The sequence below is a fragment of the Agelaius phoeniceus genome, chromosome 6 (assembly GCF_051311805.1).
Source record: "Agelaius phoeniceus isolate bAgePho1 chromosome 6, bAgePho1.hap1, whole genome shotgun sequence".
NCBI classification, from domain to species: Eukaryota; Metazoa; Chordata; class Aves; order Passeriformes; family Icteridae; genus Agelaius; species Agelaius phoeniceus.
The window spans coordinates 63,612,897-63,626,430 of record NC_135270.1 but is presented as its reverse complement, the minus strand read 5'-3'; the positions used below and the strand labels follow the sequence as shown (position 1 = coordinate 63,626,430).

The window sequence follows — 13,534 nt, the reverse complement described above, 5'->3', positions numbered from 1 at the left end:
GAACAACTACAAAAAGGCCACATCAAACCTACAAAGAGTCCATAGAATTCCCCAGCTTTTGTCATTCACAAGAAGACTTCTGATTCCTAGAGATTACCCCATGACCTAGAGAAGATCGCTGAAATCATAGAGGACATGGGGCACTTGCCACCAGGGCTTGCTTCTCTCTGAGCGGTTCCAAGAGCCTGGCCTCTTGTTGTCCTGCATATTTCAGTAGCCAGAAGGATCTGGAAAGCCTGGGCAAGACCAGACCTGAGGGATTGTGGCCCCATGGCCCTGGGCCCTGTCCTTGTCCCCTCTGGGGAGCCCTGCCCTTGCCAAGTTGGGTTTTGAGGTGTTTGCTGCCTTCATTGTCACACTCTCAAAGAGGGGATTGTTCCAGGGGGTTCCTTTGCCCCCCTGCACTCCCAGCTGGAGCAGTGCCCTGGAAGAGCAGCCAGTCCTTTCCCCTTTTCCCCCTGAGCTGCTTTCTGAGGTTGCTTAGAGACTCTGGAATGAAGTACTTGGAGTGTGAGTTTCCCACTCAGAGCTACACAGAGTCTGCATTCCCCATGAAATATTATTGGATATTCTTGGAATATTATTGGATATTCTGTGTTGGACAGCATGTGTGAGCATTGATTTGGTTCTTTGTGTTCTCTTTTGGAAGGTGCTCTGGGCTCTCATCAGCCCCAGATTTCAGGGAAGTGTGGGACCCTTGGATACTCACGTGGGAAGAGTGGCAGTGTGGGCTCTGATTTGCAGTTTTTGGGACTGAATAACTGCCAGCAGGACAAAGGTAGGTGGCTTCTGCCAGGGCCTAGGGCAGGGCCTGTCACTTTGGAGTTGTCCCTTTGTTCCTTTGCTTCCCCAAGAAATGGGAATTGTTGCTGAGAGGTTGTTCAGGCCCTGTCCAGATGGCTCCTCCTTCCCGTGTGAGTTAATTAGTGGTTGTTAATTCACAGCCCCCCTTTGATCTCTGACTGTGTCAGGGTGTTAGAGAAAAGGAGCTGCTGGGGAAGGATCACAGCAGTGTTTGATCTGCTTGCTTCACTCTGTTTTTTAAATACAGTTCTCCAAAACATGCCTGAGAAATCATTTTAAGTCTTAAACTCACATTTGGAGGGGAATACAATTTGCAGAATGAAGTTGGTTGATTTGTCTGCTTGTTGGGCCAAACCTTCAGGCTCTGAGTGCCTAATGGTGCATTATTTCATGGGAAATTATTCTTATGATAGATGATTTCATTGGAAATCATTTTTATGGTGCATTATTTCTCTGGAAATCATTCTTATGGTGTATTATTTCATGATAAATTCTTATTACAAGACCCAGTTACCACAAGCACTGTTCTCTTTTCCTTTGCTCAGTTTGTTCCAGCCTCAGTTTTTCCAGCAAGACCCAGAGAAGTTTCTGCACTCAGGCAGAGCCCACCATGTCCTTCCAAGGTCCCAGTGCCAGCCAGGGCACCTTCATCCTGCCCTCCTTCCCCCTGTCATCCCCCAGGAACAGCCCCAAGCACCTCTCTGCCCCTGCTGCCCTTGCAGGGAAGTCCCAGGAGGATCCCAGGAGCCTCTCCAGCTCCTGGCCTCTCAAAAGCTTCCAGGGGCTGCCTAAGCCTGGTTGCCAGAAGCAGCTGCTCAGCCAAAAGCCAGGAGACAACACAGGTGGGAATGGTCTCAATGTGATAAAAAGGGGTTGAGGGGTTGTATTTTGAGGGATTTTTCAGTGGTCAGAAATTCCACAGTGGCAGGTGAGAGGGAATTGGGCAGTGGCTCAGGTGCAGTTAGGAATGGGAGGGATTTATTGATTTATTTACTCATGGCTTCACTGCTCACATCCCTGCAGGCTTCTCTTCAAAAGTGGAGCCTTTGGATTTGTCATAAAGTAAAACATCTACAGCTCTGCTTTTTGTAATGTCTCAGGGCAGGCTCTGTCTTCCAACTCAAATAAACCCAAAATGGAGCACTTCAGGGAAAATCAGCACAGAAATACCTGGGACTGTTCAAACCCTGATTAATCCATGTGCAAGAAAAGGGTTACTCAGTGCATTTTGCCTTTTTGTCTCTTCATTTGAATCATGGAATCCCAGGATGGTTTGGGTTGGAAGAGACCTTAAAACTCATCCAGTTCCAACCCCCTGGGTAAAAACACCTTTATTCTCTGTTCTCTGTTTAGCTTAAACTGCTTCCTAATCACTCAGGAGGTTTCTGAAACAAAGTAACAATTTCCACACAATTTTGCACTGATTAAAGAAATCTGTTTGAAATTTCTTCTTCACTGAGACCCATATTTTTGTGCATATATAGAAAATTTCCAAATGAATGCTTTGGGAATTTCCTGCCCCTGGAATGGGACTCTGCCTTGTAGATGTATTTATCACTTGCTTTATTATTGCATTTATTATTTGTTATAGTATTTATCACTTACCATATGTATTTTTTCACTTGCCATACGCAGTTTTCCATATGCATTTTGATTTTTTCTGGTTCTTTGGAAAAAGAACCTTTTGTTGTTACAGCACCTTCCATGGAAGTTTGGAGATGAGTGTTTTTCTCTTAATGCAGAAAGTTAATCACTTTTTAAAGGGAAACACTGCTGTGTTTTATATATGATTGTCTTGCTTAATAGCCTGATTTTTCTATGTGAATTATGTTAAAGGGACTGAGGGCACGAGCATGGACTTTGGTGATCCTTGTGTGTCCCTTCCAGCTGAGGATATTTTGATTCTATGTTAGTGTGCACATGCATTAAACACTCATTTCTCTTTTCCTAAAGGAAGGAGACACTAAAATTGGAATAAACTGATACCTGAGCCTGCACAAGTGTGTTTTTAACACTCATTCCATGGCAGGAGGAGTTCTGTAGACACAGAAGTGAGAGGTGAAGTTTGTCCTGGCGCCATCCCTGACAATCCCTGTGTGTTCCAGGGGACAGCCCACTGGAGAAGCCTTCCCTGCAGCTGGAGAAGCATTCCCTGCAGCTGGAGAAGCCCCCCCTGCAGCTGGAGAAGCCCCCCCTGCAGCTGGAGAAGCACTCCCTGCAGCTGGAGAAGCATTCCCTGCAGCTGGAGAAGCATTCCCTGCAGCTGGAGAAGCCTTCCCTGCAGCTGGAGAAGCCCTCCCTGCAGCTGGAGAAGCATTCCCTGCAGCTGGAGAAGCATTCCCTGCAGCTGGAGAAGCCTTCCCTGCAGCTGGAGAAGCCCCCCCTGCAGCTGGAGAAGCCCCCCCTGCAGCTGGAGAAGCATTCCCTGCAGCTGGAGAAGCATTCCCTGCAGCTGGAGAAGCCCCCCCTGCAGCTGGAGAAGCCCCCCCTGCAGCTGGAGAAGCCTTCCCTGCAGCTGGAGAAGCCCCCCCTGCAGCTGGAGAAGCCCCCCCTGCAGCTGGAGAAGCCCCCCCTGCAGCTGGAGAAGCCTTCCCTGCAGCTGGAGAAGCCCCCCCTGCAGCTGGAGAAGCATTCCCTGCAGCTGGAGAAGCCTTCCCTGCAGCTGGAGAAGCCTGCCCTGCAGCTGGAGAAGCATTCCCTGCAGCTGGAGAAGCACTCCCTGCAGCTGGAGAAGCCCCCCCTGCAGCTGGAGAAGCCTTCCCTGCAGCTGGAGAAGCATTCCCTGCAGCTGGAGAAGCCCCCCCTGCAGCTGAGGAGCGCCCTGGGCCGAGGGCAGGCCCTGAGGGGTGCCCGGCCCGTGCCCCCCATCCCGAGGCTGCCCAGCCCCCGGGAGCCCCCTGGCAGCAGGGAGGGCATGGAGCTGGCAGCAGGGCTGGCAGAGCTGCACCTGCAGCCTGAGCAGGTGGACCAAGAGGAGGTGGGTGAAATGGGATAAATGGATTTTTAGCAGTGTTCCACATCCCTGGAAGCATTCAGGGCTTTGGAGCAGCCTAGGCTGGTGGAAGGTGTCCCCACCTGTGGGACAAGGTGAGCTTCAAGGTGCCTCCATCCCAAACCAGTCCAGGGTCCTGTGACTTCCTGGCTTTGCCCTTCTGTCTGTACATTCCTTTTCTGTCTTCTTCTGTACCTGCCATCTTCTGGTTCCCACTGAAAGGAGCCTGAGGTGTTAAACAGAGGAGGAATTTCTAACGTGAAAAGTAGTTGGCAAACAGAGGGGGAAATGCTGCAGCATGAAACTCTAATAATTATAGTTAATATAATAAAATAATAACAGTTGTTATTAATATTAATAATTACTATAAATAATTATTATATTAATATCATTAATACTTACTATTAATATATTTTTAAAATTATTATTATTTATCACTGCTCATTTCAATAGGATCTCTGCTTGCTGGGCACTGATTGTATGATTTAGAGGAGGTTTAGATGGAATATTGGGAAGAAATTCCTGGCTGGGAGGGTCTGGGATGAGTTCCCAGAGCAGCTGTGGCTGCCCCTGGATCCCTGGAAGTGCCCAAGGCCAGGCTGGACACTGGGGCTGGGACACCCTGGGACAGTGGGAGGTGTCCCTGCCATGGCAGGGGTGAATGGGATGATCCTTAAGGTCCTTTCCAAGCTGTTCCATGGTTCTGTTTCTAGGATGTGCAGATTTGCTGGGAGAAGCCTGAGGTCCCACTGTGTTTTGGCAGCCATCAAACCCCTCCTTTAGCCCCCTGAAAAGCACAGAGCAGTTGCTGTGTTCCAGCAGGAGTCTGTCCCTGGACTCTGGAGAGGGGAGCTGGGGTACAGCACTGCTGTGAGGCTGTGTTTGCTCACAGGATGATTGATACTAGCAAAAAGTTCTTTATGGAAAAAGTGATCAAGTTCTGGAATGGCCTGGTTTTAAACCATCTCTGGATGTATTTAAAAACAGCCTGGATGTGGCACTGGGTGCCAGGGTTTAGTTGAGGGGTTGGGGCTGGGTTGGACTGAATGATCTTGTAGGTCTTCCAACCCAGTGATTCTGTGTGAAACCAGGAGGAGGGATCATTATAATCCCCCAAAACCCATTAAAATCCCCCCAAAAAGTGTGTGTGCTGATCACACTGCCCAGCAGGGCCTTGAGCACCCCATGGAGTGGGCTGAACTCTCAGAAATAGTCTTTATTTAGCTGAAAACCCTTTTCCCTCTGCAATGAGCACCCCCTGTCCTTTTCCCCCTGTCCAGATGCAGAATTCCCTGAGGTTGTTTTTATTTAGCTGCAAACCCTTTTCCCATTGCAGTGAGCACCCCCTGTCCTTTCCCCCTGTGCAGATGCAGAATTCCCTGAGGTTTTTATTTAGCTGAAAACCCTTTTCCCAGTGCAGTGAGCACCACCTGTCCTTTCCCCCTGTGCAGATGCAGAATTCCCTGAGGTTTTTATTTAGCTGCAAACCCTTTTCCCATTGCAGTGAGCACCCCCTGTCCTTCCCCCTGTGCAGATGCAGAATTCCCTGAGGTTTTTATTTAGCTGCAAACCCTTTTCCCATTGCAGTGAGCACCCCCTGTCCTTTTCCCCTTTTCCCCTGTGCAGATGCAGAATTCCCTGAGGTTTTTATTTAGCTGCAAACCCTTTTCCCATTGCAGTGAGCACCCCCTGTCCTTTTTCCCCATTGTCCAAATGCAGAATTCCCTGAGGTCGTTTTTATTTAGCTGCAAACCCTTTTCCCAGTGCAGTGAGCACCCCCTGTCCTTTCCCCATTGTCCAAATGCAGAATTCCCTGAAGTTGTTTTTATTTAGCTGCAAACCCTTTTCCCATTGCAGTGAGCACCCCCTGTCCTTTCCCCCTGTGCAGATGCAGAATTCCCTGAGGTTTTTATTTAGCTGAAAACCCTTTTCCCATTGCAGTGATCACCCCCTGTCCTTTTCCCCTTTCCCCCTGTGCAGATGCAGAATTCCCTGAGGTTTTTATTTAGCTGCAAACCCTTTTCCCAGTGCAGTGAGCACCCCCTGTCCTTTCCGCCTGTGCAGATGCAGAATTCCCTGAGGTAGTTTTTATTTAGCTGAAAACCCTTTTCCCTGTGCAGTGAGCACCCCTGTCCTTTTTCCCCCTATCCAGATGCAGAATTCCCTGAGGTTTTTATTTAGCTGCAAACCCTTTTCCCAGTGCAGTGAGCACCCCCTGTCCTTTTCCCCCTGTGCAGATGCAGAATTCCCTGAGGTTTTTATTTAGCTGAAAACCCTTTTCCCAGTGCAGTGAGCACCCCCTGTCCTTTTTCCCCCTGTGCAGATGCAGAATTTCCTGAGGTTTTTATTTAGCTGAAAACCCTTTTCCCAGTGCAGTGAGCACCCCCTGTCCTTTCCCCCTGTGCAGATGCAGAATTTCCTGAGGTTTTTATTTAGCTGCAAACCCTTTTCCCAGTGCAGTGATCACCCCCTGTCCTTTCCCCCTGTGCAGATGCAGAATTCCCTGAGGTTTTTATTTAGCTGCAAACCCTTTTCCCTGTGCAGTGAGCACCCCCTGTCCTTTCCCCCTGTGCAGATGTAGAATTCCCTGAGGTTTTTATTTAGCTGCAAACCCTTTTCCCATTGCAGTGAGCACCCCCTGTCCTTTCCCCCTGTGCAGATGCAGAATTCCCTGATGTTGTTTTTATTTAGCTGCAAACCCTTTTCCCAGTGCAGTGAGCACCCCCTGTCCTTTTCCCCTTTCCCCCTGTGCAGATGCAGAATTCCCTGCGGTCCCTGCGCAGCAGTGCAGCCAAGAAGAGAGCCAAGCTGAGCAGCAGCATGGCCGAGCTGGAGAGCCCCGACTCGGCGGTGAAATTGGAATTTGCCGGGGACTGCCCGTCCCTGGGCTCCTCCCCCGGCACCACCTCCACCGGCGAGAGCGGAATTTCCAGCCAGGAGTCCCTGGGCTCGCCCGTGGCCACGCTGCCCCGCAGGAGGAGAGTGATGTGAGTGTCACTTGGTGTCACCTCAGCCTGGGAGCCCCACACAGCCTTGGTTAATTCGTTATATTGACTGCTTCGTGTTTTATATAGCATTGCCTTGCTAATAGCCTGATTTTTCTTTGTGGATTATGTTCCTCTCTAAAATGACAAGAGCTGCTTAATGACATTATTCTATTTTTTTTCTGCCTTCCAACGTGAAGCTGCAGTAGACCAGGGCAGGGGGCAGTGCCAGGGGCAGTAAATATTTGATAAAGACATTCCCTGGCACTGCAGGAACATGGCCAAAGCTGAACAGGGGAGTGAGAAGGACAAGAGTGAAGAGGAAGGGTAAGGTTGGGTTATTATAGCCTGGAAATTGAATTGGGTTTGTTGAAAAGAGGAAAACAATGCAGATGTTTCTTATTGTGGATCAAGAGCTGGTTCCATTTATTCTTGAGAGATCATTGTGAATTTAAAATGCCTTCCCTGAGCTCTTCTAAATAGAAATTGGGTGGTGACAAATGCTGCTCTGATTGTAAAGGGCAATAACCCAGTTGGTTATGAGCAGTATAAACTATTGTTTAATGTAATTAAAAGAGTTTTGATGAATTTTGCAAATTTTCCAGTCCAAGAATCTCCTCCTCTGGTCTCAGAGTCCATGATGAAGCTCTTTGTAGCTCTGCTCTGAAGATATTTTTGTGTGTACTAAAAGCATCTTTCATAGACTCACAGACTCACAGAGTGGTTTGGGTTGGAAGGGACCTGAAAAATCCCCTAATTCCAGCCCTGCATGAGCAGGGAACCTCCCATGTAACTGACACTGAACTGCATTAACAACAGAAAGCAAAATGGGGAACATAAAAAGCAAACAGGCAGAAGGAGCCTGCAGTGATTCACAAACAGAAGGATTTCAGTTGTGCAGCCCAGAGCTAATTTATATTCACATCCCTTCCCCATGTGCATTACTGCTGAGTCACATTTTTAAAAATAACCTTTAAAATGCCACGTTGAGATGTGTAATCCTTCAGAAGCCAAGGCTGTGGAGGCCTGGCTGTGCTGGTTTGGCCTGAGGCAGGCTCTGTACAGCATGGCCATGGCCACTGTCCAGTGCTTGGTGCATCCTCAGCCAGAGGAGTTGTGCAGCAGCCAGGAGGAGAGGGGACACCTGGCAGTGCCCATGAGCTGGGGAAGGGACAGAGTCCATCCCAGGTGGCACTGAAAGCCTTGCAATGCTCAGAAAAAGGCCAGGGAGTTCAGCTCAGTTCAGGGGGTTTGTGAGCACTGGCACAAAGTGGCACTGGCTGTTCCCACAATCTGTGGCTGGGCACCAGGAGTGGGAGCTTTGGGGGTTTGCTTTGGGAAGGGTTTGGTTTCTCTGCTGATATACTGCCATGGGTGGTGGGACACGGGACCTGGGGACATTCCTGGAGCATGGGCACACCTTGGAGCTTCAAAGAGTCTTTAGTTGTGGGTATTGCACTGGCTCTGGGTTCCATCATCTTTCATTCCAGAGAATCATTTGAAATTTAAAATCATTTCAAATTGTTGCAGTAGATAAGAGCATTTTCCTGGTGAATGTCTCTGCTGGCTGCTGAGCTGGGAACAGCCCATCCCTGTTGAGGCAGGAGGATTTGGTCACTCTCCCTGGCCAGGTTGGAACCAGCATCCTCAATCCCCAGGCCAAACAATCCCTTACTTTATGGGTGTATCCTAAATTTAGTCCTGGTGTAAGGTTTCCTCATAAGGGTTTTCTTTAGGGTGTTCTTCATAATGGACCTGCTCATCCAATAATTCCCACTGAATTCTGTTCCTGCTCAGTGTGAACATTTGTGGGAATACTGGGAATAGTTTTGCCACGGAGAAACTGAAGTCTGTTGTTGTTTCTGGCTGAGCTTTGACCATTGTGCAGAATTGCACCTACAAAATGTGTTTCTCTGCACAGGTCAGACACTTTTCCAGCACTTGGCAGCAAATCCCAGCTTGCAGAAGCATCTCCAGCAAGGCCCAGAGCCCCAGAGGGGGCAGAGCCCCCCCCCAGCACAGGTATGTTCCTGTCAGTGCTCACCTGAGGGACCAGAGTGTCCCTGGGCACTGAGCCCACGTCCCTCAGCTCCTGCCAAAGGGAATTTCCAGCTGCCCTGGGCCAAACTGGGATTTCAGGGTGCTCAGGTGAGGAGTTGCAGCTGCTTTCCTGTGGGAATTGAGGTGAAGTGCTGCTGGTGTGCTTCACCCTCCCAGGTCACTGCAGGTGATTATTAACTGTGGGGGATCATTAGTGTTCAGGAACACATAATTACAGAGTGATTCTGTGCTTTTATTGCTTTCATTGAAGAGCTCTGGGTGTTAGGGGTACAGACCCAAAGCTGACTTGGACATGGGTTCAGGATGAACACGTTCTTATACCCTTATCATTATATAACTACATATTAATTATTAAACTTATCTTATTCTATTGTATACATTGATTTCATCCAAGCATGAATTTTGTAATTTCCATCAAACCCCACAAACATCATTTCTCATGATTCTTGTTACAATTAAACAATAATTATATCCAATTACCAAACAATCATCACATTTAATAATCATTTATCATAGTCATTAAATGATTATACAGGTGCAATTTCACATGATCCAATAAAGCCTAACATTTTCCCAGGGCCTACCAGGCCCAACCTTTCTTGCCACCTCCCCTGAATATCCCTTGATTTTAGAAACATTTTATCCCTATACTATCAGGATGATTTGTGTTTAATCAGTTCTGGTTCTACTGGATGGAGGAAAGGCACTGAGGGAGCTGTGTCCACTGGCTGTCCCTCCATCCTTGTCCCCAGTCCCTCTCCAGCTCTCCTGGAGCCCCTTCAGGCCCTGCCAGGGGCTCTGAGCTCTCTCTGGAGCCTTCTCCTCTCCAGGGGAACATTCCCAGCTCTCCCTGGAGCCTTCTCCTCTCCAGGGGAACATTCCCAGCTCTCCCTGGAGCCTTTTCCTCTCCAGGGGAACATTCCCAGCTCTCCCTGGAGCCTTCTCCTCTCCAGGGGAACATTCCCAGCTCTCCCTGGAGCCTTCTCCTCTCCAGGGGAACATTCCCAGCTCTCCCTGGAGCCTTCTCCTCTCCAGAGGAACATTCCCAGCTCTCCCTGGAGCCTTTTCCTCTCCAGGGGAACATTCCCAGCTCTCCCTGGAGCCTTCTCCTCTCCAGGGGAACATTCCCAGCTCTCTCTGGAGCCTTCTCCTCTCCAGGGGAACATTCCCAGCTCTCTCTGGAGCCTTTTCCTCTCCAGGGGAACATTCCCAGCTCTCCCTGGAGCCTTCTCCTCTCCAGGGGAACATTCCCAGCCTGGCTCCAGGCTGGTGGCAGTGGGATGTGAACATCCCTCATCTGGGTGTTGAACAGATCCTGCTGGCTTCAGTAACCTTGCAATGCCCTGGTTCAGGAAAGGGATCAATCCAGATGTGGGGTGACATTTTAGGAGGATGAAACACATCCTAAAGCATAAGCACCATGCTGGGCAGTGAGTGAGTGCTCTTTGTGCTTTCAGGCCCTGCAGAGTCAGTGCCTGGTTTTGCACCAAAGGATGATCTGGGTTTCACATCTGGAGACGTTGCTGTTGTTGGCAAAGGTACTATAGACCCCAAATCATCCCCTGTGTCTCTTTGAGTTATGAAATGAGGGCAAATGTGCCTTTGTAGAGTGGGGAAAGAACAAAAAGATCTGTGCAATGTTTTAGGTCATTGACAATCCCCAGTTCCCTGGGAGCACAAAGAATGATGTTTGAAAGTGGTGCAGTTCCTGGATAGACAGTTCCAGTCTGGAATGAGATGGTTTGGTGTCCCTGCCATCCCACAGCAGTCTGTGACCCCGTGTTCTGCCCTCCAGGTGTTTTTGGGAGCCCTCCTGGCCCAGATGCCAGCCTGCCCATGCCCTGTGTGGCCAATGGGGATGCCCAGGGTGCCATGGAGGGAGCAGAGGCAGCCCCAGGGAGAAGCCTCCAGCAGAACAGCCCTTCCCATTCCTGTTGCCATGCAGGGAAGGAAGGAGAGGTAAGACCTGCCCAGCCTGGTGGGTGTGGGGTGAAGCCAGCCCTGCTCACTCACAGTCTGTGCTGGGGCAGCAGAGTTGGACTGGAACAGCCAAAGGCTTCAAGCTGCTGCTCCTGATTCTCTTTTGGTGCCACCTGGATGTGCCAGGAGCTTCCCACCATGCTCAGATCCCTGGAGAGAGGCTGCAGGAAGGAGTGGAGCTGGGAAATGCCCTCCCTGACTCCCACAGCACAAGCAGATGTGGAAGGAAGGATTGGCTGGGTGGGATCAGGTCTGGTTTTCCTCAGGATGAACAAATCCAGCTCCAATCAGTTTTTCTTAAAAGCCTTCCTGAATATTTGGCCATAATCTGGTCTCTGAGGAGTGGTGCTGTTTGTTAAAAATTATTTACAAATGTAAATGGAGCAAGATTTATCTGAATGAAATGTCATAGAAAGTCAAAAAACATTGAAATGGAACTCTTTCTGCAAGCCTTTAAAATACCATTTGAAGAATACTGAAACTTGAAGTTAATGATTTACAGTGTCTTAATTTTCTAATTTCCTCTGAATATATAAACCCTTGGCAGGATCAGATTCAAATGAGTAAATGGATTAAATTTATTAAACTGAACTTAAATTTAACTGGATTAAATTTATTTGCTGAGTTTTCCTGAGGCACAAAAAGTGTCATAAACACAGGAGAGAGAAGGATCAGATCAGAGAAGATCCTGATTTTCCATGCTGACCTTGGCCAGCATCAGGAACTGGGGATTCAGTTCTATGGTAATTTATGTTTGATTTTATTTTTTTTTTTTCAGATAAAAATGACCTTGTCAAAATCTGCTCAGGAGAAGCTGAGGAGGAGGAGGAAAGAAGACAAAGAGCACAACCATAAAGAGCAGCAGGAAGGCAAAGACTTGGAAGGGAAGGAAGAATTCCCTTGGGAAAGGATTAGACTGAGCATGAGTGAACCAGAGAAACTCACAGCAGAAAGTGAGGATGAGGGTTTGTCTTAAATGAGTATTCCCTGTTCAATGCTGCTGAAATGGAAATTAGGGCTGGTAATGCTCAGTTTTAACTTGCTTCTGATTGGTTTTATTGTATTTTGGCCATTTTCTTCTTTCCTAGGGTTTAGTCTCTGTGGGGATTTACTGACATCACCAAAAAATGGATCTTTGTCCTTAGAAAATGTGGCCTTGAACCCTTCCCTGAAAAGAACATCCAGTTTGAAGAGGTCCAAGTGTTCATCCTTGCTAGATTCTGGTAAGCTGGGGCAGTAAACTCTTAAAATATTTGGGTAGGCGGAGTGGGACAGTTTCAAAATGCAATTTATTTGTGCAGGGGACAGTCCTGAGGTGCTCTGGAAGATCAGTACTGTGGGGCTGGGGCTGGAGGGGATTTAATTCCTCAGGGGGGATTCAGGTGATCACTGTTAGGGAGTTTCATAAAACATCAGAGGCTTTTAGTTGGATCAGGATCTGAAATTCAGGATCTGAAGTGATACAGTGCATCACCAGCACACTGACTCCCTCCTGTCCCCAAAACCCTTTCCTGGGTACATTTTGGCACTGACTTGCCTTTAAAATAACCAGTAGGAAAATGTTGAGAGTAGAAGCTCCTACTGATGGTGCTCAAAGGTGGCCAGAATTTGTCTAGTGTCTCTTCAAGATTTATGATGTTGTTAGCACACTGTGCATCTGTTTTTACATGAAACAACCACTACCTTTGTGTTGGTGACTCTTAAAAGTGAAGGTTGTGTGCAAAATTGAATTTACATGAATGAAAGTGTGATTGGTTGGGACTGCCCCTGGATCCCTGGAAGTGTCCAAGGCCAGGGCTTGGCCTGGCATGGTGGTGATGCCTAAAACAGAGGCTGGGCAGAGTTAAAGGACAAAGCAGGGATTTATTCAAAGGAAATCATTCCCTCACAGGACACACCTTGGGCAGTGCAAGAGCCCAGCCAGGGCTGCACCCCTGATGGACCCTGGGTCAGGAGTTCTCACACTTTTATCAGTTCTGGTCCATTTCCATGTTGGGTTCAGTGTCCAATCCCAGCTCCAGGTGATGCAGCCCCACCCTCCCAGGTTCTCCTCCATCCCCTGTTTGCCCTTTTGGGGCTGAAGCTGCAGTGGTGCCCTTGGTTCTGGGGCTGGAAAAGGATTGAGTGTGCCTGAGGAGAGGGAAAGGATTGTTCTGTGTGAGGAGAGGAAAGGATTGTTCTGAGTGCATGAGGAGAGGGAAAGGATTGTTCTGAGTGCCTGAGGAGAGGGAAAGGATTGTTCTGAGTGCCTGAGGAGAGGAAAGGATTGTTCTGTGTGAGGAGAGGAAAGGATTGTTCTGAGTGCATGAGGAGAGGGAAAGGATTGTTCTGAGTGCCTGAGGAGAGGGAAAGGATTGTTCTGAGTGCCTGAGGAGAGGGAAAGGATTGTTCTGTGTGAGGAGAGCTGCTGGCACTGTGTGTGGAGTGCAGTCACACCCCAGTGCTGTGCAGAGTCTGGAAAACACAAAAGCTGGAACTGAAGGTGTCAGTGGGAGGTGTCCCTGCCCATGGATGGGGTTTGAGCTCCTCGCAACCCAAACCATTCTGGGGCTGGGTGTCCTTTGCAGTCCCTGTGTCCTGCAGCAGCACTTTGTGCTTCAGTCTGTTCTGTGGCTGCCTGCAGCTGGCACAGCCACTGCTGGCGTGTCCCCTGTCACTGATGGCGTGTCCCCTGTCAGTGATGGCATGTCCCATGTCACTGATGGCATGTCCC

At 48.8% G+C, this 13,534-nt stretch overlaps 1 protein-coding gene across 3 annotated transcripts in view; it reads left to right on the top strand.

The window, feature by feature from the left end:
- Positions 1 to 13,534, top strand: part of TOGARAM1 (TOG array regulator of axonemal microtubules 1) — a 39,967-nt gene that overhangs the window by 7,016 nt on the left and 19,417 nt on the right. For 2 of the 3 annotated variants that reach the window (XM_077180902.1, XM_077180904.1), the window contains exons 3-11: positions 650 to 778; positions 1,350 to 1,646; positions 2,910 to 3,781; positions 6,551 to 6,783; positions 8,702 to 8,802; positions 10,299 to 10,379; positions 10,637 to 10,800; positions 11,600 to 11,786; positions 11,910 to 12,044. In XM_077180902.1, the coding sequence (XP_077037017.1) occupies positions 650 to 778; positions 1,350 to 1,646; positions 2,910 to 3,781; positions 6,551 to 6,783; positions 8,702 to 8,802; positions 10,299 to 10,379; positions 10,637 to 10,800; positions 11,600 to 11,786; positions 11,910 to 12,044 (2,199 nt within the window). The remainder of the gene's footprint in view (positions 1 to 649; positions 779 to 1,349; positions 1,647 to 2,909; positions 3,782 to 6,550; positions 6,784 to 8,701; positions 8,803 to 10,298; positions 10,380 to 10,636; positions 10,801 to 11,599; positions 11,787 to 11,909; positions 12,045 to 13,534) is intronic. The other variant, XM_077180903.1, reaches the window with a different exon arrangement.